Source organism: Athene cunicularia (assembly GCF_003259725.1).
Source record: "Athene cunicularia isolate RWA chromosome 8 unlocalized genomic scaffold, athCun1 chr8_part1, whole genome shotgun sequence".
Classification (NCBI taxonomy): Eukaryota; Metazoa; Chordata; class Aves; order Strigiformes; family Strigidae; genus Athene; species Athene cunicularia.
Window position 1 is genome coordinate 9,707,304 of NW_020799109.1, and position 21,976 is coordinate 9,729,279.

Sequence of the window (21,976 nt, forward strand, 5' to 3'; positions counted from 1 at the left end):
TGCCTCCCTGCAGCGAGTGCGGCGGTGGTTAGGCCTTGGGGAAGGGGCGTCACTGGCCGCTCCCCTCCTCCCTCAGGCGACGCTGGCAGGTTCCCTCCGGTGCCTGACTGAGGGAGGGGCTGCTGCGGGCAGGCCCCGCGCCTGGACGCTGCCCCAGGCCGGCGCCCCGCGGCAGGGAGCGGAGGAGGGGGCAGAACTGCGGCCGCCCCGCATGGACCCCGTTCTGCCCGGCGCGGATCTGAGGTAACCTCTCTGGGAAGGGTCCGCCGTACCCTTCTTGGCGAGGGGGGGCAGGTGGGGGTATCGCCCTCGGCTCCATGCCGCACCAAACCCATTTTATAAGCCCAATGGGCATTTGGCTTTTAACGGGAATCAGCTGTCGCTGAAAACATGAGGGGTAGGTGAGCTGCTTAGAGGACCGCTTTAAAAATAAAGTTATTTCCTGAGAACTTAAAAAAATGCAAAGAAAGCACCTTGGCGAAGTTTGGCACTTCAAATAGCTACAAAGGAAGTTCTTGTTTATTTGCTGAAAAGTGTTGAAATATTTGCCAAGTTATGTGAACTGTTAAATGTTTTGTGTTTTACTTAATACACTTGGTTTAGGCAGCTCTTAAAAAAATGTAATCCTGCTTGTCTAAATAAGTTTACATTATTATGTAATAATTTCTTCAGGCCTCTTTGAAGTCCTGTTGCAAGTTTTACACTATATTATTTGAGTCAAGCCAAGGCTTTATTTCAGAGGGCTTCAAAGCTTAAGTAAATTGAATGATGACTTTAGAAAGTGACTAAAACAAGGCTTTTGGAAGCTGATCTAATGTTAAATTTGCTAAATCAATTTTTTCTGTGTGCCATAGGAGTTTATAATGACTGATAACCTTTTCCTACAATATATCCAGAGCAGCTTTTTCTCGATATTTATCAGCAAACTTGTATTTTGACATACACGTCTTCCAAGATTACATGTCAGGTGGAAAATGAAAGTTTTATATTGACTTTAATTCATATCCTTGACAACTTTATAGGACAAAATTTCTGCTTCATTGGCCTGGACTTGAAACAAAAGAAGTACTAACAGCTTATGTATCCTATTTGTTGTTTTTCTTACAGTGTTTCTCCTTTGTTCCTTCTTATAAATAATGTTTGAAAATATTAAGCTTGATTCATTTTCCTTTCTTATCTCTGTGATCTTCTTCCCAGATTTGTTCCTGAAAGGATGGTCCCTTTCAGTTTCCCTCTGTCAAAGTATGCACTTTGGGACCCAGTCCCTATGGGTGGTGTCATTGGCTCGCATATTACCTATTACAGGTATGAATAATCTTTTTTAAGGCACTAAAATAAATTGAGGATTATATGATTTAAAGCCTCACTTTGTCTTTTGAGTCCAGTTTATGACAAGGCACAAAGGAAAAAGAATCAACTGGTGTGTTTGTTTTAAGTATATAGGGATTTTCACTGGGAAGATTTGAGTTTCCCTTTCTGTGGTGTAACACAATCAAGTGAGTTGGAGGTGCCTCAGTCTAAAGTAACTTACAATTTCTTTCAATTTCCTTCCCATATGGAAAGGTGTAAAAGTAACTGCATATTTGTTGTTTTCTTTAACATGTTTTTCCTTGTCTCTAAATTTTTACAGAGAAAAAAATATTTTTGACAAACTGGATACAGATAGCGTGCTTCAAGTAAAACTTAAAATGAAGCATTTTGCTTGCTTCAGAAATCTGGATTAAAATTCCAGAAGTTCTGATGGGTTGTTTTTGTTCAGAGTAAGTCTAGAGGCAGATCGGAAGCACTTGTGAATTTCTAGGGCAGGATATGCCAAACCCGATTTGTAAAACAAATGGAGGGTAGAAATTGATCGTTATTACTTAAATGGGTAATTTTTATGTAGATGTTACAAAAATATTACTGTAGTTTTTAGAGCAAGTATATGTATATATATTTGTGTGTATAAGGGCGGACAGCCCTTATGTACAGGTCAGAGGGGCTTCCATTTGTACTTTCCACATAATGTTCTTTGAGTTAATATTAAAACCTCTCAACTTTTAATAAAGTTTTCATATAAATTACTTTTGTTTTTATGGAAGCATTTCACTTGTTTAGTCTTGAGCAGGTAGGATATGAGCTGTCATCACAGTATTCACTTAAAGCAGTAGCTTCGCTTTCAACTGACCTCTTTTCAAGTTAAAATCAGATAAGCTATCTCAAGCTGAAATAATATTATTTACTGCCCAGATTCTAAACTTACTACCTTTTTTTTAATTAGATAATTATAAAATCAATATTTAATCTTTCTCCACATTTGCATTCCTGTGTCACTGAGCCCAGTCTGCTGCTGTTTTAAGCATCCCTGCTAGATATTGTGCTAAAATGAGAGAACACATCAAAATTAGTTAAGCTTTTTGGCCTATTCTACTGATTGAATTTAGGAGAGGTTTTAGAGGTTTTGTGTTTCTAACTTTTTCCACCTTCTATTAAAATAACTCACTTGTGTTCATCTTGAGTTCTTGTGACAAAGTTGCCCTTCAGATGAAAAAGTTTCTCTGTCTCCTTGTTACTCGTTCTCCACAGAAAAATAGCTCTTTTCTCTTCTTGCTATCTATTCTCCATAGGAAAAATTGTTTCCCCTCTGATGTTGGTTTGCTGGACTAGTTAGGCCAAAATATTCTTGTTGAGATGATCGTACAGAGCATTCTGTGGAGCTGCTCCAGTTAAAATACAGCTTTCTTGGATATGAATAGTTGGGATGGTGCATAGAACAGGAGTAGAATTCCATTGACATTTTATACAATGTTGTTAATTCATACCTTTTTATTGTTTAGGGCCTTGGGCTGTTTCTGTATATTTTCTTTCTAAAGGTCAAAAAAAAAGTGGAAGATACTGCAATATAATACTTTTTTTAAAAGGATTAAAAATAATTTGGGTCTTAAACTTGCTTATCGTCTCTTTTTAGAAACCCAAAGTTATCTATGATGGAGAAAACCTTGCGACTTGCTTATCGCCATGCTAAGCAGAATGAAAAGAAATTATTTTCTTGTTTTTTGCTTGGGACTCTTGCAGTAGATGAAGGTAACTTTAAATATCAGATAGACAGACAATGTTAGTTGGTTGGTTAAGCCGTTATCAAGGAGCCTGAGATGTTGCTCTTGGACTCTTAACGTTATTTCTTTATTTTAAAGGTGGGGAAGGCATAACACTAACAATAGACCGCTTTGATCCGGGCCGAGAAGTTGCTAGTGGATCGGGCAAAATGCCAACTGCGTCTCTTCCTGGAGACTTTGTGATTCCATGTACAGTTAATGCCTGGGGACCTTCTTCAGATAATATTATAGTGCACAGTGCTGAAGATATCAGCTTGGCTTTCAAGGTAGGCAGCTCTTGGCAATTTTTGGCTCTCTTAAGTAATAAACTGTCTTCTAGGCAGGAGACTGGACTATGCATAGGGCATGATGTCCAACCACCATCAATTTCAAATACGGCAAAGTTGTGATGGAAGCAAGACTTTAGTTGATTATGTAAAAATGAGCTGCTTGAGTGTCATCAAAGAGTGTTATTGGAAACTATTAAAATCAGTTAGTCTTCACAGGTGTTTAAGGATCACACAGTCTTTAATCTTGGACTAGAATCTTGCTGTCTGACCAAAGTTTTTCAGCTGTTCAGATCACCAAAACCCGCAAGACAACAGTGATTGCAGCTTACTTGAACAAGAGAAAAATCAGCTTTTTCTTTAAAGTCTATCATGGATGAATTGCAGTATTTGTGCAATTGTTCATAAGCTATTACTAGGCAAGTGGCATGCAAGAAAGCATGTAAAGTCTATGTAGGTTAGTAATTATAGCTGAAATGTGTGCCTGTGGCTTCTGTGCTCTCCTGTAGACATATAATCTAGTAAATACACCTTCCATTCCTGTAAACATTTGCCTGTAGTTGTTGTGTGCATTTCATTATACAAATAATGATTACTTCACATCTAAACTTTCTCATGACGATACACCCACGTGTTAAAATACACATTTCTTGAATACAAGTAAGAAAACTGTGACAGAGCACCTTGAGCCCCCTAGTTGCCTGTTACTAATTTTTATGCAATTTAAGTAACCCCGGGTTTTTTAATGCATCACAAATCAATGCTAATATATCCATAGCTTCATTTCAAGTGTATTTTACATTATTCATTATATTCAATATAGCCATGAGTTTGGGAGACCTGGGTTAACAGCTTTTTATGCAGTGCCTACTGCAATAGTAGCTATGATGAATGATTTGAGCTCCTAGTGTAATACAACTGAATCATGGAAATCATATGAAGACAATTTAGTGTATTTAACTTTTTTCTCCTTTCCTTACTTCTAGGGTCTGCAGCACAGTCTGTGCAGCAAAGAATCACTGGATCTTTCTAAACTGCTCACTGTTAGAGCTCACATTGTTTTCACAGAAAACCTGGATAATCTACATTTTAATTTCCGCTGGGCTTCTATTACTGCAGCAAATATCTTGGAATACACCCCCTTGAAGTCTGTCCCAATCATTCCCACAGCTCTAGCAAGAAATTTGAACAGTCCTATAAATATTGCACAGGTTCAAGGAATTTACAAATGTGGGTGAGTACAGAATGATGCTAAAGCTATCAAAGTTGCCTGGCAGTTTGTTGCATTTCATAAGGCAGGTAGGTAGGTGCGATCTCAACCAATGCGTTGCTTTTTAGTAAAATATCTGGCATAAAAATAACTTCTTGGACTTGGAAAAATTTAAAATGTCATAAACAGGAAATGGGGTGGGGCAAAAATCTTAACTGGTTCAGTAGGAATCTTTCTTGCTTTTGACTTCAGTAGAAGGATCTTCCTACTGGGGCAGGGGGACACACCTCTGGTTAAATAATAAATACGAGCAGCATCCAACTTTTAAAATAATATCAGTATTTGCACTAGAATGAAAATCAGATGAATGTGAATCAAAGCTTTTTCTGTTAATCATGCTTATAATGTTTTGCAGTATTTTCTAAACTTGTATTTGTCTCTTTGGGATTTTTTTCCTGAAAGACTAACACCCAACTTCTGCTTTCTTTCAGCTACCTTACTATGGACCAGACACGGAAATTGCTTTTGCTGCTCGAGTCTGATCCCAAGGCTTATGCTCTGCCATTAGTTGGAGTGTAAGTGTTTGGCTCTCTACAGATTAATACACACATTGATTTGAAACATATTTGAGGAATTACATAGTAGAATCTTGGTAATGGAACTGTCTCTAATTGGGTATTTCTTCTTACTTTTAGTTGGCTGAGTGGAGTTACTCACATCTGTAGTCCTCAAGTCTGGGCCTGTTGCTTGCGATATTTGTTCAGTTCTTCAATTCAGGAAAGGCAAGTCCCTTTTATAGATAAAACATAAAAGCTATTTGCTGCCTAAAAATGTATTCTACAGAAAGGCATGGCAACGTGGTCTCTGCTCAAAGATACTTGAAGAAATTCTGTGATTTATGTGTCATATAGGAGGTAAGGCTGTCTGCTTTAATTGTTCTTTCTGGTTTTGACTTCTGCCTCACAAATTTTCTGTGACTGAAGTGTTAGAAAGCTGGGCTGATAGCTCAAGGATGGAAGAGGGTAAACATTAATATCAAGGGCACTGCATTTTAGTTTGAATAAGTAGCAGCAAGCAGGAAACATGAGTTTAAACAGTGGTGGCGTTTTGGTTTTGAACTTTTCTTATAGGTGTTTTCTTTGACATAAACTTTCTCCCTGGTTGTATCTGACCAACATATTAAAGCATATTGATTTGCAGCTAATACTGTCTTGTTATGACTTCCTGCTAAATATTCAAGTTTTAAGGTTTTTTGCATTCTGATTTTTTTTTTTATTGTGATGTTAGTAGATGGTTGTTCCTCGTTCTCTACATCTTTGACTTGTAACATTTGCCAGGTTCTATTTATATCAAAGCTGGGAGGGACTTCAGGTGTTTATAGTTTGAAACTGCTCTTCAGGTAAATAAAACTTTAAAATACGTGGTACACATAAGAATTTCTTCTGCTGGACCACGCTTGCTTTTAAATTACAAAATAAAACAACATTTGGTGAACAGATGTGCCTATAATTACAGAACAGATTTTTTTTTTTCCCTTAACAATTTAAATATGCCCAAATAAAGATAAGAGCCCAATTAGATTATTAGATAGGCAAGTTAGATGCTTGACTCTCATTAGCTTTCACCGATTCCATCTTGGACGTGGATTAGGCAGATATAATGAACCATGCAAACAGAATTAACCTCTGTGGACTAGCCACTTAATCTACATTTTTAACTCTTAAGTTGTATGTATAATTTTAAAGTTGTGTGTGAATGCGTTTTTCAAGCCTCTTGTTCCTGCTGCTTTCTCTGTCACATATATTATTTAAAGAAAAAAACAAACAACCCACACACAAACAAGCCTATTACAAATGCTGTAAAAAGAAAAATTGTTCTGAAAGTAGTACTACCTTTTCCTGGAAACACACGTTATTTCATTATCTTTGACCTTTTGTGTTAAATGTTGATTGTTGTTACTCACTGATCTCAACCCATAGGAAAAACTTCAATACAATTTTTCTTCAAAAATATCCATTTGCTAATGAGCTTTTTTGGAATGTTTAGGGATAACTGAAACAGTAAGTGTCTTTACAATACATCTTCATTTGAATTATTTAAAAAAAAAAATCTCATTTTTACAGATGTATTCATCTATGCTATAATTGAAGTCTTCCAGGAATTAATTTAAAGTACTAAGTTTCTAACAGTTTGAACTAAAAAGTAGATAGATTATTCCCCTTTCTCTGCTTTGATTCTTGCATGTAGCATCAGGCATAAGTCCATCTGCTCTATCTATAGCCAAGTACCACTCGCAGTGCAGTGATTCACCAGATTGCTAAATCATGTCATAGTTTGCTCAGTATATTGGGAAACTAAGGGCCTTCTTCCTGTTTCTTAACGCTTTTTTAAGATGTGGGGTTTTTTCTATTTTAGGGTTTTTTCAGAATCTGGGAGTTTTCTTATTGTGCTTTATTCATTGACGCACAAGGAACCAGAGTTTTATGAGTGCATTCCATGCAGCGGACAGACTGAACTAGGGTTTCAGATCTTAACTTGCGATGAAATTGTACACCTCTTCAAAGTAAGTGGCTCGGTTTCTTACTGCATTGGGTACTTTAAAATTTGACTTTTTGTGTAAGTACTGAAAGGAGGAGTCACTCTAACGTGACCCAAATGGGACTGCCGTGCTTAAAAATGATGTAGCTGTATAAAGCTACCTTTTTACAGTGATTGCTGTAAATTCAGTTTGTCTCTCAAATTGAGATGACCTCCGAAGTCAGCAACTGCTTGCTTTTGTAATAGCATTAAGAACCTGTCTCTTAAAATGTACTGTGCTGTGTTGGACTTGGTTAGTGCTCCTTCTTACTAGTGACCTTTTGTCTTTATGAGCAGAGATTCTGATTTCTTATAGCATTTGTTAATCTGGTATGCTATGTGCACACTGGACACATCTAACAACTGCTGTGGTGATGCACCTCGGTGCTTTCTGGAGAGCAAAGCTGGGTACTTGCACTTTGCTTGAAGTTGAATGCAAAAGGGAATTCAGTGGTTACTAATCTGCAGATCTCATGCTGCGCTGCAGGAACAACTTTATCTTTGTGCAAAGTAACTCTTTCAAAGAATTTGGTGACACAGTGTCTGGGAGATAATTAATAAGGTTTGAGGAATTTCTAGGAAATCTCAGTTCCTTACATATTTTCCTAGGCTCATACAGAACCTGAAGTTGAATTGTTATTCTGCTCAATACATGCTCCTGTGTTCTGTCAGAGAAGCAACTAGTGTAATGTGTGTCCTGTGTCATCTGCTCTGTTCTCTTTCCAATTAAAATTCCCTGTTTAGGGCTGCCTTCCAACTTTAGCCTAGGTACAGCTTAGCTTTCTGAAGGTGGCAAGCCTTTTAACAGAGGCTTGCTTCTGTTGTCTCCAGGACATGCCCAGCTGTGGTGTGTGAAACAGTATAGGAACAGCTGCTGTTTCCTATAGTGGTGAAGGCTTGTGGGAGAATATCTAAGCAGTTACAGCAAGGAAGCATCTGCTCGTGGCTATAATTAGGTCAACTACTTTAGAGTAGTAGGGGGAACAGTGTTAAACAGGAAGGGAAGTTGCCTGCCTCCTTGTAGTGGTGGAAGAACTGAGAATTGAAAGTAGAGGACAAGCAGCAAATGATCAGATATAAACATCCTTAAAACTATTTCTATGGGAGTAGTACCTCAGCGATTAGAAGTTGAAGGTTTCATGCTTCACAAATACAGACAATTTCATTGCAGAATGTCGAACCTTCAGACAAGAGCTCTATCCAGTTTGAGTTGAGTGCAGAAAATCAAAATGCAGAAACTGAATTCTTCAACAGAGTTTGCAAGAAACTTCCTATCAAAAGGTAAATCTTTTAGATGTCATTTATTGGATGAGGTTTTTTTGACCTCTGCTGTGCCAGGTATCAGTTTAGCTGTATATACAGTGATCTTCTCATTAAAATCTGTGCATGTACTTTTGTTTATTCCTTGAGTTAATATTCTTAAAGTAAGATGGTCAAGCTGACTGTGTTCTGAGAGAAACTGCTTGTAATTCTACTCCTGATACTGGTGGCTGTTATTTAAACAGTGAATGTTTCTAAAAAAGGCTTCCTTACTGATGGAGCTTAGTTCACTGTATTAAGCTTTCTGTGAGATCTGTCCTTTGAAGCAAATCTGTGATTGAAATCTACTTAAATTGGTAAAAAAATCCTTTTTCCTTCTGACTTTTCAGAGCTGTAAGACCTGGATGGGTTTCTAAAAATCCCTAAGTTTTTCAACCTGACTTATCCATCAAATTTATATCTATGACTGTAAGATGGCCTTTATTTTCCTCTAAACAATGTTACAATCTTTACTGTAGCACTCTCTATCTTTCTAATGTGAATCAGTGCTTTGCTGTTAGAATGTCATTTAGAAGGGGTGTATGTCTGAGGGTGTGGGGAGGGAGGGTTAGTATCTTTTTGCTCAAAATCAGCATTCCTATTTTTACTGTTTGATCTTAGAACTGTTTGCTGTGTGAACTCCCCAGCTAACAAGGGAGGAGATGTATAGCAACTGCTTCTTGAAAAAATTATGCTGATATTGCGCTGTAGATGGCACAATGAAAAACATGAAGATTCATGTTACTGCTGCCAAATCTGACAAGCAAACATTTTTAGTTTGATTTATATTGGTTTTAGTCCTCCCCAAGGCTGTTCACCCAGCAAGTTGTCAGCAAGCGATCACGACTCTGGTGTAGAAGATGAGGATTTATCCCCCAGACCAATTCCAAGTCCTCACCCAGCTAGCCAACAGGTAACTAAGTAAATAATTGTTCTAGGCATCTCAGATGTTACACTTAAAGCAGGAAAACTCATTACAAGGAGTCTGGAGAATACAAAGCTTCTATCTCAAAGTTCTAGCAGGGGAAAACAGAAATGAAGAAATGGTCTAAGAGTCCCAGCTTCTGCTCTAGTTAACCTGCCTTTTTTCCATTATTATAGACACTTTCATTCTTGTATGTGCTAGGATTAGGGAACAGAGCTAGTAGGTTCTACTTTGGGATTCTTGCTACCATTCAATGGAAGAGCCATGGTGTCTGAGGCAAAGATAGAGGAAGCAAACTCTTTCTTGGGTATTGCTGGGTAAATTAAATAAAGGTCTGCTGGCCTGTCCTTTTTTATTGAAGCGTGTAAAAATATAATTAAATAGTAGTCCTTGTAGAGCATAGGTCTAGAAGGATGTGACAGTTGTGAATTATAAAATACATTCTGTTACACCTGTCTACTGGGTCTAAGAATAGTAAGAGGGAACACATAGTCCACTTCTTGAAGGGGAAAGATCCATACTCTGAAATATGCTCCAGGATGATATGGAGCATTCATTTGCTAGACATGGCTATATGCCATATGAAAGCAATTTTGTTTTCTCAGAATGATCCTAGAGATCTTGCTGCTTTTTTTGTATCTGGATTCTCCAGTCTTTAGAAAGTATTCAATGTATAGTTGGTTTGGAGCTGGTAATGGTCATGTATTGATTTTAAATGAAAACATTTTCTTTGAAATTCTGCATGTGAAGAGCTGAAAGACAATATTTTAGATTATCTTAAACTTGCATGTGTAATTGTCCCTTCAGGTTGCCAGGATCTTTCCTTCAGTTCCTGAACTGTCACTTGTTTTGGATGGGAGTTTCATAGAATCAGGACAATCATCTAAGCCTAAGGAGACTTTGGATGCTAGAAGTCTGCCCTCAACGCTACCTCAGCCTATTAAAAAGAAATGGTGCTTGGGATCTACATATTATCCCAGCCAGCACTATGAAGACAAGCAAAAATTTTCTGCTAATATGGGAGATCCCTCTCTGAAGCAATTACCAAACCATTTAAACCAGAAAATGTTGACTTCAAGGCCTTCCAGAGGAAAGCAAGGTCTACTACAGCAGCAGTTGCACTCTAAGAAACCTTGTCCTCAATCAAGAAAAAGTTCTGGGTCGTCTTCTCCTTCAACCCCTTGCAGTGGGCCTTCCCCAGATACATCTGTGCACCACCCCAGGAAGCCATCAGAAAGACTTGTATTAAATCCTGATGGAGTTGCACAGCAGGGAGAGCCTCCAGTTAGAAGAACATCAGTATCCAGTTCCAAGCACTTTCCTGCTGTTACACAGCCAGTCCTCTACACCTCTGCTTTTTCATCACAGAGCTGCAGAAGACCACCAGAAGTGCAGGTGCCAGTTCAAGTGCCACCTTGCTGTCCGGCCAGTGCATGCAACTGTCAGTTTCCTGCTTCCATCCAATATAATCCGATAAACTCATGGCAAGGAGTTGGTAAAATGAGCCCCAAACATGGAGCAGAAATCCAGTCGGAGATGGCTCAACAGAGTCCATGTGCTGTGCTCCATCAAAATATCATTTGCCCAAATATTTGCTGCAATCCAGGATATACCACAAGCAGCCCTATAAACGTGGGATATCATGGGAAAACGGGAAACTGTTCTCTCGACCATAGCTTATCGCCTGGAATAAGTCTGCCTTCAAGTGCAAGCCCCTCTAGTCCACAGTTTTGTGCAGCCCACTCACCGTGCCTGCACATGCCTGCTTCTAAAGCAGGATCAGATAATGGAATGATGGGATTATCTCCAGATGCATACCGGGTTCTTACAGAACAAGATAGACAACTCAAATTACTTCAAGCTCAGGTTTGTGGAAATGGCAGCTTTCTCCTCTGCCCTCGTAGTGATTGTGCTTTGATAGTTCCCCTGCCAAAGGAATTAAATTAACTGTTGTCTATCCTTGTTGGAACAAGAGAGCCTGTCATACTAGCAGCAGCTTGGGGATGGAGGGGGGTCCTGATTAGCAATTCTAATTTGTGTCCCTTAAATGAAAACTATCTGACTCTTGCCTAATTAAACTTTACCTTTATCATATTTCTGTAACATGAAGTTTTCCCTTTTAGCAGACTGTTCTATAACACAAACTGGTCTGCCTTCTGTATAAATGCTTTTCTATAAATATGCTTGTCTATGTAAAAAAATTTACTGCATAGCCTATAGACTTTGTAATTACTGTAAGCATGCATGTGAAGTACAAAACTTCATGTGTTGCTTTGCCCACCTTCAAGCCTGCAGCTTCCTGAGCTGAGGCTGTTGTTTTGAAAACTTAAGTTGTCTGTTTGCAGCAGACTGGCAGAATTCATCAGGTGTTTGTTGCTGCACTGGAAAATTGGGCTTTGGTGGTCTCACTAAGTTCTGTCTTGATACCAGGTAAAGTTGCTTCAAAATATCGGCCCCTTGAGTTACACTGCTGTCCCTGTATTTTGCAGGATATGATTTCAGGCTGAAGAGACAGATTTTAAATTTTGCTGGTGGTGATGAATTATAGGAATAGGAAAGTTGCTCACAATACATAATATTTTTCTGCTTAAACTAGAAAATTACAACTGAAATATGCTTTAAATATAGTTCCTATATGTAAAACGAAGCTCTCAAAGCATGGGTTATGCATGAGAGAGGGAAACCTCTCATTATTGCATAAATGCAGCCTTCACTGTTATGATATTTCTCCATGGAGCTGTGAGCTAATTGGTGAACAGGATGGATGCAACTACTAGAGTGAAGATTGCTTGAGTGGCCTTAATTTTATCATTTAATTGTTCAGTTTTGCAATTAATACAAAGTCAGTTTAGCACAGTGTAGGGACAGTTGGCATATAAATGCTTGGCTGGTAAGTCGGTAATAGGCTTTGTGTGTGAATGAAAGGGACAGAGAATACTTCCAACAAGTGTAGTGCAAATAGGCTTTACTCAAGTTGTCTTGGTGTGGTTCTGCCAGCGTGCTTAAAACATCTTCTTTGCTAGCTCTGCCAACATCAAAATTGATGTTTTGATTTATGCTGCACGCACTGCTGAAAACTGGAAGGTTATCAGTCTTCTGTGGCAATGCAGCCTGGATTTGAATCCAGATCTTAGAGGAGCCTAATTTAGTAATTCACTTTTGCATATTATACTTTATCTTTTATTCTACAAATTATAACTTTCTGATAACTGTTACAGATCCAACGCTTATTGGAAGCACAGGCTCGTCAGGCTTGTTCCTCTGAACCAGCTGCAGCTGGCCATGCTCTGCAGCCTGAGGAGCCAGGGGACCTTGTTTCTATGGAAACACAGTCCTCACCAGGTTCACACATGAGGAAAAGTGTGAGCGTTGCTGTGAGCACAGGTAACGCTTTATTCTTTAAAAATAGACTGGCATTGCTTTTTCTGGATGTTTCTGTGATTTGTTTGGGCACAGAGGGAATGATTTGCAGAAATGCTGAACGTACACAAACACGCACCAAGATACAAAAAACAGCGAAGTTCTTTAGGTGTTACTTGCAAGTTCAGGCTGGAGCTACTTTTGTCTTTGGGGTGCAATGGCAGTGATTGCTATCACTGGAAGATTTTTTTTTTTTTTTTTATTTTTTTTTTTTTTTTTTGTAGCTTTAGCAAGCTCTTCTACTTTAAATTGTGCCTTATTGAAAAAAAAATCCACGTCATTTTTCGAATAAATATGCTGTTTTGAAAAGTAATAGCTTCTATCCCACCTGATGTTCTATTAAATATATTATTGATGTTTTTAAGTCATGCATTTACACGCATGGAGAGGAGACTGTATTCACTTTAACTTTAGCAAGTTAGGCAGCTGTGTCTTTGAAGTTACCTATTAAGGTATTGGTTCCTGTGAAATCCATGGAAATATTGTGGTCAGTCTGGAGGAAATTTTCCAACTAGCTCAAGGTCAATGCATTAAAATGCTTTAATGCAACCATTTTCATCAAGTGTGCTTTGGAAGAAACTAGGACTTGAACAGTGTTTTGGCAACTCTTAACTGTTATAAACACTAAATCACACTCAAAATGGTGATAAAACCTGAATGTGAGGAAATGATTCCTATAGCTTTACAAAGCCCAGAGGGTCTCAGAAGATAGTAATGACTTTCCTTAAGTGGGTAAATCTCTAATTCTGTTCTAGGTGCTAGCTTATTTTGGAATACAGCCTCAGAAAAACAAGACGACTTCATACCACGAGGAAAAAAAGAGGATGAAGAGATTTCAAAGGAAGACATCAGCATTTCAATTAATGCTGAACAAGATGCGAGTAATACAAGTATAGCTTCTTCCTTAAAGGTGGTTGACATGCCCAGCTTTGTAGACAGTATTCATCTTGTAGAAGAAGGAATTAATCAGAACACTCTCCAGTAAGTGACCAGAAATACCTTGTGTTCACATAATAAGCTGAACTGCCTTTCATGAGTTACTACTTTCATAATTCTTTTTTTCAGGAATTATAAATAGTCACCTGACTTCAGTTGTTGTGCTCTTTCCCTTCTTTGTTTTTTTAATTATGCTTCAAATTGTACAGCTCACCAAAACACAGTTGCCTTTAGAGTCTGCATTTATCGGGCATGCATGTTTAGCTAGCCTACCTATCAGCAGCAGCTGATGGCAAAAGCCTTTAACTTGGAAAAGCATATACAGTGCTGGCAGCATTCCCTTTCTTACCGTAAATCCTGAGGGGGAAAGGGGACGCTGCTCTAGTCGGTTGTTTTCCTACAGTGATTTTTCCATGTCAGCGTTCAGACCCTTTCAGTTCTGAGGGGCTGAGGACAAGGAGTTTATGATTATATGACTGTTCCCTGAATTTCTCTACATTTTACACCTAATTACTCTGTGTATAGTGAATGCAGGTACTGACTTCACTGCTGTTAATCTAATTTTTTTTAAACTCAGATTTATTTTTTTTTTATAATGCAATGACTAATCTCAGACTAATTTGGGAAGTGATTTGTAAAATTTTATCTATATGGATGTTATTTTTACACAGGGAATAGCTCAACAATTTAGCACTTTTAATGATCTAATGTTCTCTAAGTATAAAAAGCCAAAGGACAGGGAATACCCTTCCAGTTAAATTAGGTTTCTAAAATAATCATACTGGGAAAGAGGATGGTAATTAAGCTGTAACTTAAATATTCATAGTCCTTGATTAAAGTATTATCTGCATGCATATACTGCTACCATAAATGTTACTGATTTAAATCAGTGTTTTGAACATTGTATTTTAGAGAGATGCCATCTTAAGATTCTCTTCAACTTAGATTCATAAACCTGTGAAATAGCTGTATAAGTATCTTATAGTAAGAATGTAGAGCATCACCCAGATTTCTCTGAGGAGGAGGGGGACGTTTTTGGGAATGATGAATAATTGCTAGTGTAACAGTAACTGATAACCTACATTGACTATCTAGTATGTCACGTGATTTAAATCTTATCGCTTTCAACACAGGCAATTGATCAGTTGAGTTCTGAAATTCCCTTATCTTACACTTGTCTCCTGAGAAGGAACAGGAAGGGGGAGGAGGGTCGCTTAAGGATCTCCTCGGGATGATAGTACTATTGATATGTCTGGTCTCAAAAGGTTTGTGATGCACACACCAGCTAGCTGGAGGGGATGCAGAGCATTGCATTGTCACTCATTCTAGAATATTTACCCTTTCTGTCTGGAAACTTCAGGATAGATTATGGTTCTTCTTTCACATTTGCTATTAAGAAATATTTCAGCTAGGTGTTCGTTCTCAGTTCATGATACACTGTGTGTATCGTGTATGTCTATACTTGTAACAGTGTTTTTGAGAAGTATTTAAAGCATTTTTAAACTGCCCACGAATATTGTTATCAGTTATCTTGGTAAAAATGGGGGTTTTTGACTAAGTCATATTTCAGAACATATGGAAGATACTTACTTCTAAAGGCTTTTAAGTGTCCACAAAATGCTGAAAACACAAGACAAACTCTAAACTGTTAATAACTTTAACTTTTTTTTTTTACTAGTCCAGAGAAACCATTGTCATTTTCAAATAATCTTTTGAAAAACTAGTCAGGCTGTCATAGTTTCACACTGTGAGGTGTATTTCCTCAGTCCTCAAATTACTTCTGAAAGAAAATGAGTTCAGAAAGGAGCAAAGACTCAAGCAGTAGACAAACCAAGAAACTGTTTCCAGTACTCGATTTTTCTCCTCTTCTGGTGTTCATGAAAAGATAAGTTACATGTACTGATGCTTGTGCTTTTTCTCTTTCAAGGAAATACCTGGCTATCTTGGTGTTCTCTTTCAGAAATGGAAACGTTTCCCAAGCACTTGCTCGCAGCTCATCCTTGGAAGAAACGACTATCGTGTCTTTACAGAAAGAACCAACAGAGGGAGCCGGCAACCGTGTGGTGGTAACAAGTGAGCAAAACCCAGAGCCACCCGCCTTGCTGCTGCCTCGGCACCCATCAGAAGATCAGAAGCTTTACCAGGACTTACTGGTAATTCATGTAAATTTGATATTCTGCAGTGAATACAACAGCCAAAACGGCACACTGCTTAAGTTTTGATGTGGTAATGGCATGAATGAAAATTTCCTGCGGTTTTCAAGTTCACATGTTGTGCTCTACAGAAAAGGTCCAAGTTTGTGGTTCTTCATTTTTAAGGTTTAAGTGGTTATTCTGTACTTCACTCTTCAGTGCATACATAGTCTGCTGCCTAATAAATAATAATTCTTTAGTTCAAAGATAATGTCAGTTGATAACTTCCTCAATTAGTGCCCTTTAAAATGACATGGCATTTTACCTTCAAGTCCCTTAAAGGGCAGATACTTTAATCTCGAAGAGTATCAGTATGTGATGTGTTTAAATTCAGAACAGACTCTTACAGAAAGCTTGAAATGTAAGATATTACAGTGTTTGATTACACTGCTGTGAGTTTACATGATTGCATCGGAACCAAATCTGAATTTGGCTTCTTTGGCAGAATAAGATGTTGACCCATCTAGTTGTATTTTAAGTTGCATAAGAATAAACCAGGGTTTTGGTTTTTGACAGCTCCTGCATGTCATAATGGTTTTGTCCATGTGGTCTCTCCCCTGCTTCCTTTTTCTGTAGGGCCAAGTAAACCATCTCTTAAAGTCCTCTGAAGAGCAAGATCACTTGCCTGTAAAAACAGGTTTAGTTAATGGTGATGGTCCTAACTATCAAGATATTGATGATACAACAGAAATGGCTTCAGAGACGGACACGGGAATAGTGGATAGAGAGAGTGTCATTAGTGCTACACTCAAACAGCTGAAGAGTCTTGGAGTGACAATTGACTCGCCTGGCAAAATGAAGAACAATACACACAAAGTGGAGAATGCCAGGTAAAATACCAGTTGTTTTGAGTAGCAATTTTTAGATCCAACCAAAAATGAAGAATGGCTCAATGAGCAAAGAGAAGGGACCATGTTCACTGCCACTGGGGATTTGTTTGGCAACTTGATCCACATTTCCTGCAAAGATGAAACACTGGCTCATGCTATGGGTATTTCAGATAGGTTTAAGAGCTCTGCTAGCAAGTCTCAGATTATTTAAATATAACACAAGTAGCTCTAGCTGTTAGAGCATCTGGCGATTCTTAAAGCACTGTGCATGCAGTAGCACACAATTCCCTAGAATAATAACAAAGCTGCTTGAGTAATTTCAATCCTTTGGGCTATATTAAAGTATTCCAGCAAAACACTGGACTTGGGAGGCTGAACATTAAGCAGCTGTGTATTTTGTCACTGCTTCTTAGTCCTTGTCTTGCACATCACCAGTATAAGTGAAGTTGTTGAGATGGCTTTGATACAGAACCAAAACTGGTTCTGTCCTAATTGCTTGTTATTGTGGGTGCTTTGACTTGAGACAGGGAGGCTGCAATGGCTGGGAAGGGAAACAGCCCTGATGAAACAGAAGGAGCAAAAGTCATTTCTGAAGAAGGTGTTCTGAGGCACAGGAATTTACTTATGTAGGTGCTTAAGCATGGTCCAGGCAGTCAGCCTTTCATCTTTATTGTCTTCTTGATGCTAGTATATAACTGTTAGGTAAACAAAAAACCCCCTAAGCATCTCCTAACTAATCTTCTCTTCAGCTATGTATCAAAACTGTTTCCAGTCACAGAGTTTCTAAGCTCTTTTCTCTCCTTTTTACTTGAATTTCGTAATACATTTTTCTGGAATTTCTGGGCTACCTTTCTGGCTGGAGAGTCTGTCGGTGTTCTTTTAATGTAAATAATATGCTAATAAGTGAACCCGTAAAGCAAAGCTGGAATTCTTGGGTATTTTTCTTCCAACTTGGGGAGTGACTTCTGCCACTTTCATGACTGGTAAACAATTCTGAGAAAAAGTCTACAGTTCAGTAGAGAAGGAAACAAGTGCAACTCCACGGCATAATTAGTGGTTGTTCATCTCAGCCAGGAGTTTACTCTCCCTAAGCAAACTTCAGAATCTGTGCTCAGTGAAACCGGAAAACTTAACTCTCAACACAAGGAGTCTACGTTTATGAACTAGTATGTAACACATGTACTAAATGCACTGGTTTATAACCACTACCAGTGTACCAGAGCTTGTCCTTTCAGTCTTTAAACTAAACATCTGATGTATACAAGAAGTTGGTGTACAAGTGTACAGAACACATGAACATTTCATTTACTGAAGGATGCCTTCAAAAACTAGAACCTTGCAGGCTTCTGGAAACAGATACTATGTCAGAGTTTCTGTAAAAGTACTGGCATTGGTATGCATTGGGAAAGAAGAGATGTTCTTGGTTGCTGTCATTGGGCTTGTATCTTCTATCTAGAGATAAATTTTGGGTTGGGTTGGAGCATCTAGAGTCTTAGGATCAGAGACATATAATGTCATCTTCACTGGTGACAGCAAACCAAGAGCTCAAACTCGCTTTAAAGGCAAAACCAGCTCTGAAACCTGCTAGAGACGGGCTCTTCATACCAGGTTGTGGTTAGTATTGAATCAGAGGGAATATCATCAGTTCTCTCACACAGTGTTTGGGTACTCTCAGTGTGAGTAGATGGAAAGTTACTTTTTAGTATGTGCAGAACGTATTACCTCGGCACTGAGCAGCTTCATTGAACTGTGGTGTTGAGGAGGAAGGAGAAATCGCTACAGTGAGCAAATTACCAGATCATATTGTGAAATGCACACTTTTCCTGTAATGCTCAACTATCTTTTTGATACTTTATTTCAGCATCTTAGCGTGCATCAATCCTGAAGCAGTGGTTCCTGGACTAAACTATATGTCATTTGCCAACGTCAGCATGTGTGGCTTAACTCCTAATGTTGCTGATTTGAGCATGGAAGCAAACGCTATAGCACTCAAGTATCTCAGTGAAAATCAGTTATCTCGACTTTCTCTCAGTTGCTCAGGCCGAAATCCTCCTGCAGATTCCTCTTTACAGGACATCTTGCATACAAATATGGACAAGAGCATGGTGGGTCTTAGTTTAATTTCACCAAGCAATATGTCTTTTGCAACCAAGAAGTACATGAGGCGCTATGGGCTGATACAGGGCGATGACAGCAGTGAAGACGAAGAGGAACTACGGGTTCAAGATGGCAATTGGGACGCTGTCAAAAGCAAAAGCATGCTGAACAAAAACTGTACCCCTGTGTTGGATGGCTTCAACCACTGGACTGAATTATCTGAAAGAATTGGTGGAAGACTTCCCATTCATCTAAAAAGTCACAGCAGAGAGCTGACTACTAATGCTTCTCCACCAGAATTAAACAGCCCTCTATTAAGAAATATTACAAATGAAATTTTTCTTCCTAGAGCAGATCAGGCAGATGAAAACTCAGTTCAGGTTTTAAAGGATTTAAAATCAAAACCCAAATTGTTACCTGGGAGGGTTGAATTCACTGAACAACCTGGCAGGAAAGACACAGGAGATCTTCAGGTCTTCCCTGGAAATCTGCACACTCCAGCCCTTGAACCATTAAACCAGTCGAACAGCATGAATTCTGTTGGCACCATTCTTGATGTGAAACAACTCCGGCAGTTGCCAAAGTTGTTCTGAACATCCCCTGAGATGGCTGGCAACCACCCTTTCAAATCTGAGAGGGACCTCTCTGTAAAAGACTACAGGAAACCAAGGATTAAGCTGTCTTTGAAGAGGTTGCTCTGTTATAGCAATGTCAAACTTGCAGAACTGAGTTTTCAGCCCAGATCAGAGACGGCCACTTCTAAATGCCTGGTTGAGTCAGTGCTGATCAGCACTGAAGTATGTGTGCACTTTTGTTTACAGTTAGGTGTGATTTTTTTTTTTTTTTAAGGTATCTAAAAGGAGAATCAACTTGAGCCCAAGGTGTATTTTGAATATACTTTTAACAATGATGCTTATTTAAATGTTCTTCTGTTGACTTTTTTTAAAACACTGACTTAAATGTTTGTGCCAACTGTGAGCCACTGATACTGTGTGTGGCAGAGCAGGGGTAACAGAGCTAAAGCACTAATTTCTAGAAATTTGCTGAAATGGTTGGATTACTGAGGAGGGGGGTTGTTGGGTGGGAAGGGAAGTATAACTGTGGATTTACTTTACATAAAATTATTTTGAATTCAGCCAGAATGGCACATGTAACTCTTTGTATCATGAAACTGGAAAAACTAGCACTTTTAAAACTTTTGTGATGTTTTTAAAATATTTTTTTCTGAATGAATGTTCTTCTATTTATTTAAGAAATGCATATTGCTCATAAAGGTCAGAGGTTTCATTAAAAAAAAAAATCTTCAGTTGTCTGATGTGGCTTTTATTTAAGACATATGCCACTTCCCAGTCATTGTTTAGAATGTCTGACTGGAAGCATGAGGATGCCACTTGCTGCTAAACTCTTTGGGAATTCTTATTACAAAAATAATTTCTTTACTTTGTTCTGTATTAACACATAAATATTCTGTCATCAAGGTCTACAGTTTATTAATGAAACAGCCCTTTTCCATAATCCTGGGATGACAGTATTCCATAGGTAGAAGAATTAAGTTATTTATTGTTTAATGATTCCATTTCTATTAAGACTTTGACTTTTGATCAATGTTTTGGGTGTAGCAGGTGTCTCGTTGTCGGTTACGTAGCGCTGGGACCCCTGGGTGCCCGGTGCTGGCGTTTATGCCTGAGGACAGGGCTGGGCGAGTGTGGCTGGGCTGTGACGCACCTCCGCCCTGACCTCTTGGTCTTGGAAATGAGACACCGGCGCTGGAAGTGGCAATTCATTCCCCTTCCCACCGTTCCTGAGGGGAGGACGGTGCAGAATGAGGGACGAGCCATCTGTTTTCGCACTGGCCATAGCGCGTCGACACGCTCTAACGGGAGTTTGTTCAAACTTTAATGATGGCATTGTCTCCGCAGAAGTTCAGCCCACGGTGCTGACCTTGTCTTTCCTGCTCCAGGAGTGTTAAACTAGAGGTTAAAACACCCCACGCTGAAGTCCCAGGCCTTTCCCCTTCGCCTCCAAAGGACTGAACTGTTAGTTTGTGGTATTTTTGAGTGGGCACTAATTGCTAATTAATTTATTACAATGATGTGAGTCTTTTTCAGCATCTACCACTCTTCTGAGCCTTTGTGAATTTAAGAATTGGGGGTGAAAGAAGCTACTTGCTATTTCAGAGCCAGTACAAAGAGAAGGCGGCAGCAGCTCCCTTCAAGCTGTGTCAGAATTTCTCCTCTCACGCAGCCTCTTCCATCAACAGGAATATTTGCTTCCTTTCAGGAAAGGTGCTACTTTGCTGTGCTGAAAAATAAAACCTTTCTCAGTCTCTGGATCAGGCACAAGCTTATTATCTGGCAGCCCCTTTTCTGCTGAATCAGTCAAAAAATAGTTAATGTTTTTGAACATTCCAGTGAGATGAATGAGGCAATTCATACCTCTGAGCTATTGTTGTAGGGTTTTGTTCTTTGTTTCCTATTGTAAAATGTCTGGAAACACAGGAAGATGACAGTTGTATTGGTTAATATTTTAAAGGCTTTCTTCAAATGCTGGAGCGCTAGAACCAATTTGAAAACAAAAGCCAAACTACTTGCACATAGCTCAGGACAAGGGTGTGGTGTTATTAAGTTACACAAATCATATAATCCTGGACAGCATCCTCTGAGTGAGCAAAACCTTTACTTGACCAAAACAACAGAAAACCCACCCTTCCCTAAAGCAGTGTTCTCCTTTCATAGTGTAATGCTGAGTAATTTCAAGATGCCTGGATTTTTTTCCTGAAGCATCTGCTGCAGCTTGAAAACAGAAATACATGGAAAGCCAGGTCTGGCTTTGTTAACTCTAAGCAACAGGGACCAAATTCAAGCGTTGGCTTAATCCTGGGACCAAACTCAAGTGCTGGCAATGACAAGCATGGAGGGGCAGGTTTTTGGTTTTTTGTAGCTATCTTATTATAATTGAAGGAAGATACTTATAGGGCTTGCTCAAAAGATCTCGGGCCTGCTCGGAGCATCCCTGACCTCTTCATTCGGTATAATTTCGGTGCTCCCTACTGCAGGGCTTCCTACCCCTTTGCCCCGGGAAACCACGGAGAGGGGGGCGAGGCGAGCCCCGGGCTGCTCGGTGTGACTG

General features: G+C 39.0%; 1 protein-coding gene across 1 annotated transcript; it reads left to right on the forward strand.

Moving 5' to 3' along the window:
• The first annotated feature begins 20 nt into the window (after positions 1 to 20).
• STIL (STIL, centriolar assembly protein) lies at positions 21 to 20,120 on the forward strand. Its single transcript, XM_026854456.1, has 16 exons — positions 21 to 243; positions 1,198 to 1,305; positions 2,948 to 3,063; positions 3,174 to 3,361; positions 4,348 to 4,595; positions 5,063 to 5,146; positions 5,267 to 5,353; positions 6,987 to 7,134; positions 8,320 to 8,429; positions 9,246 to 9,360; positions 10,180 to 11,238; positions 12,591 to 12,756; positions 13,548 to 13,773; positions 15,689 to 15,881; positions 16,497 to 16,750; positions 18,612 to 20,120. The coding sequence occupies exons 1-16, from the start codon at positions 212 to 214 to the stop codon at positions 19,438 to 19,440; spliced, it is 3,963 nt and encodes a 1,320-aa protein (XP_026710257.1). The 5' UTR covers positions 21 to 211; the 3' UTR covers positions 19,441 to 20,120.
• Positions 20,121 to 21,976: the final 1,856 nt, after the last annotated feature.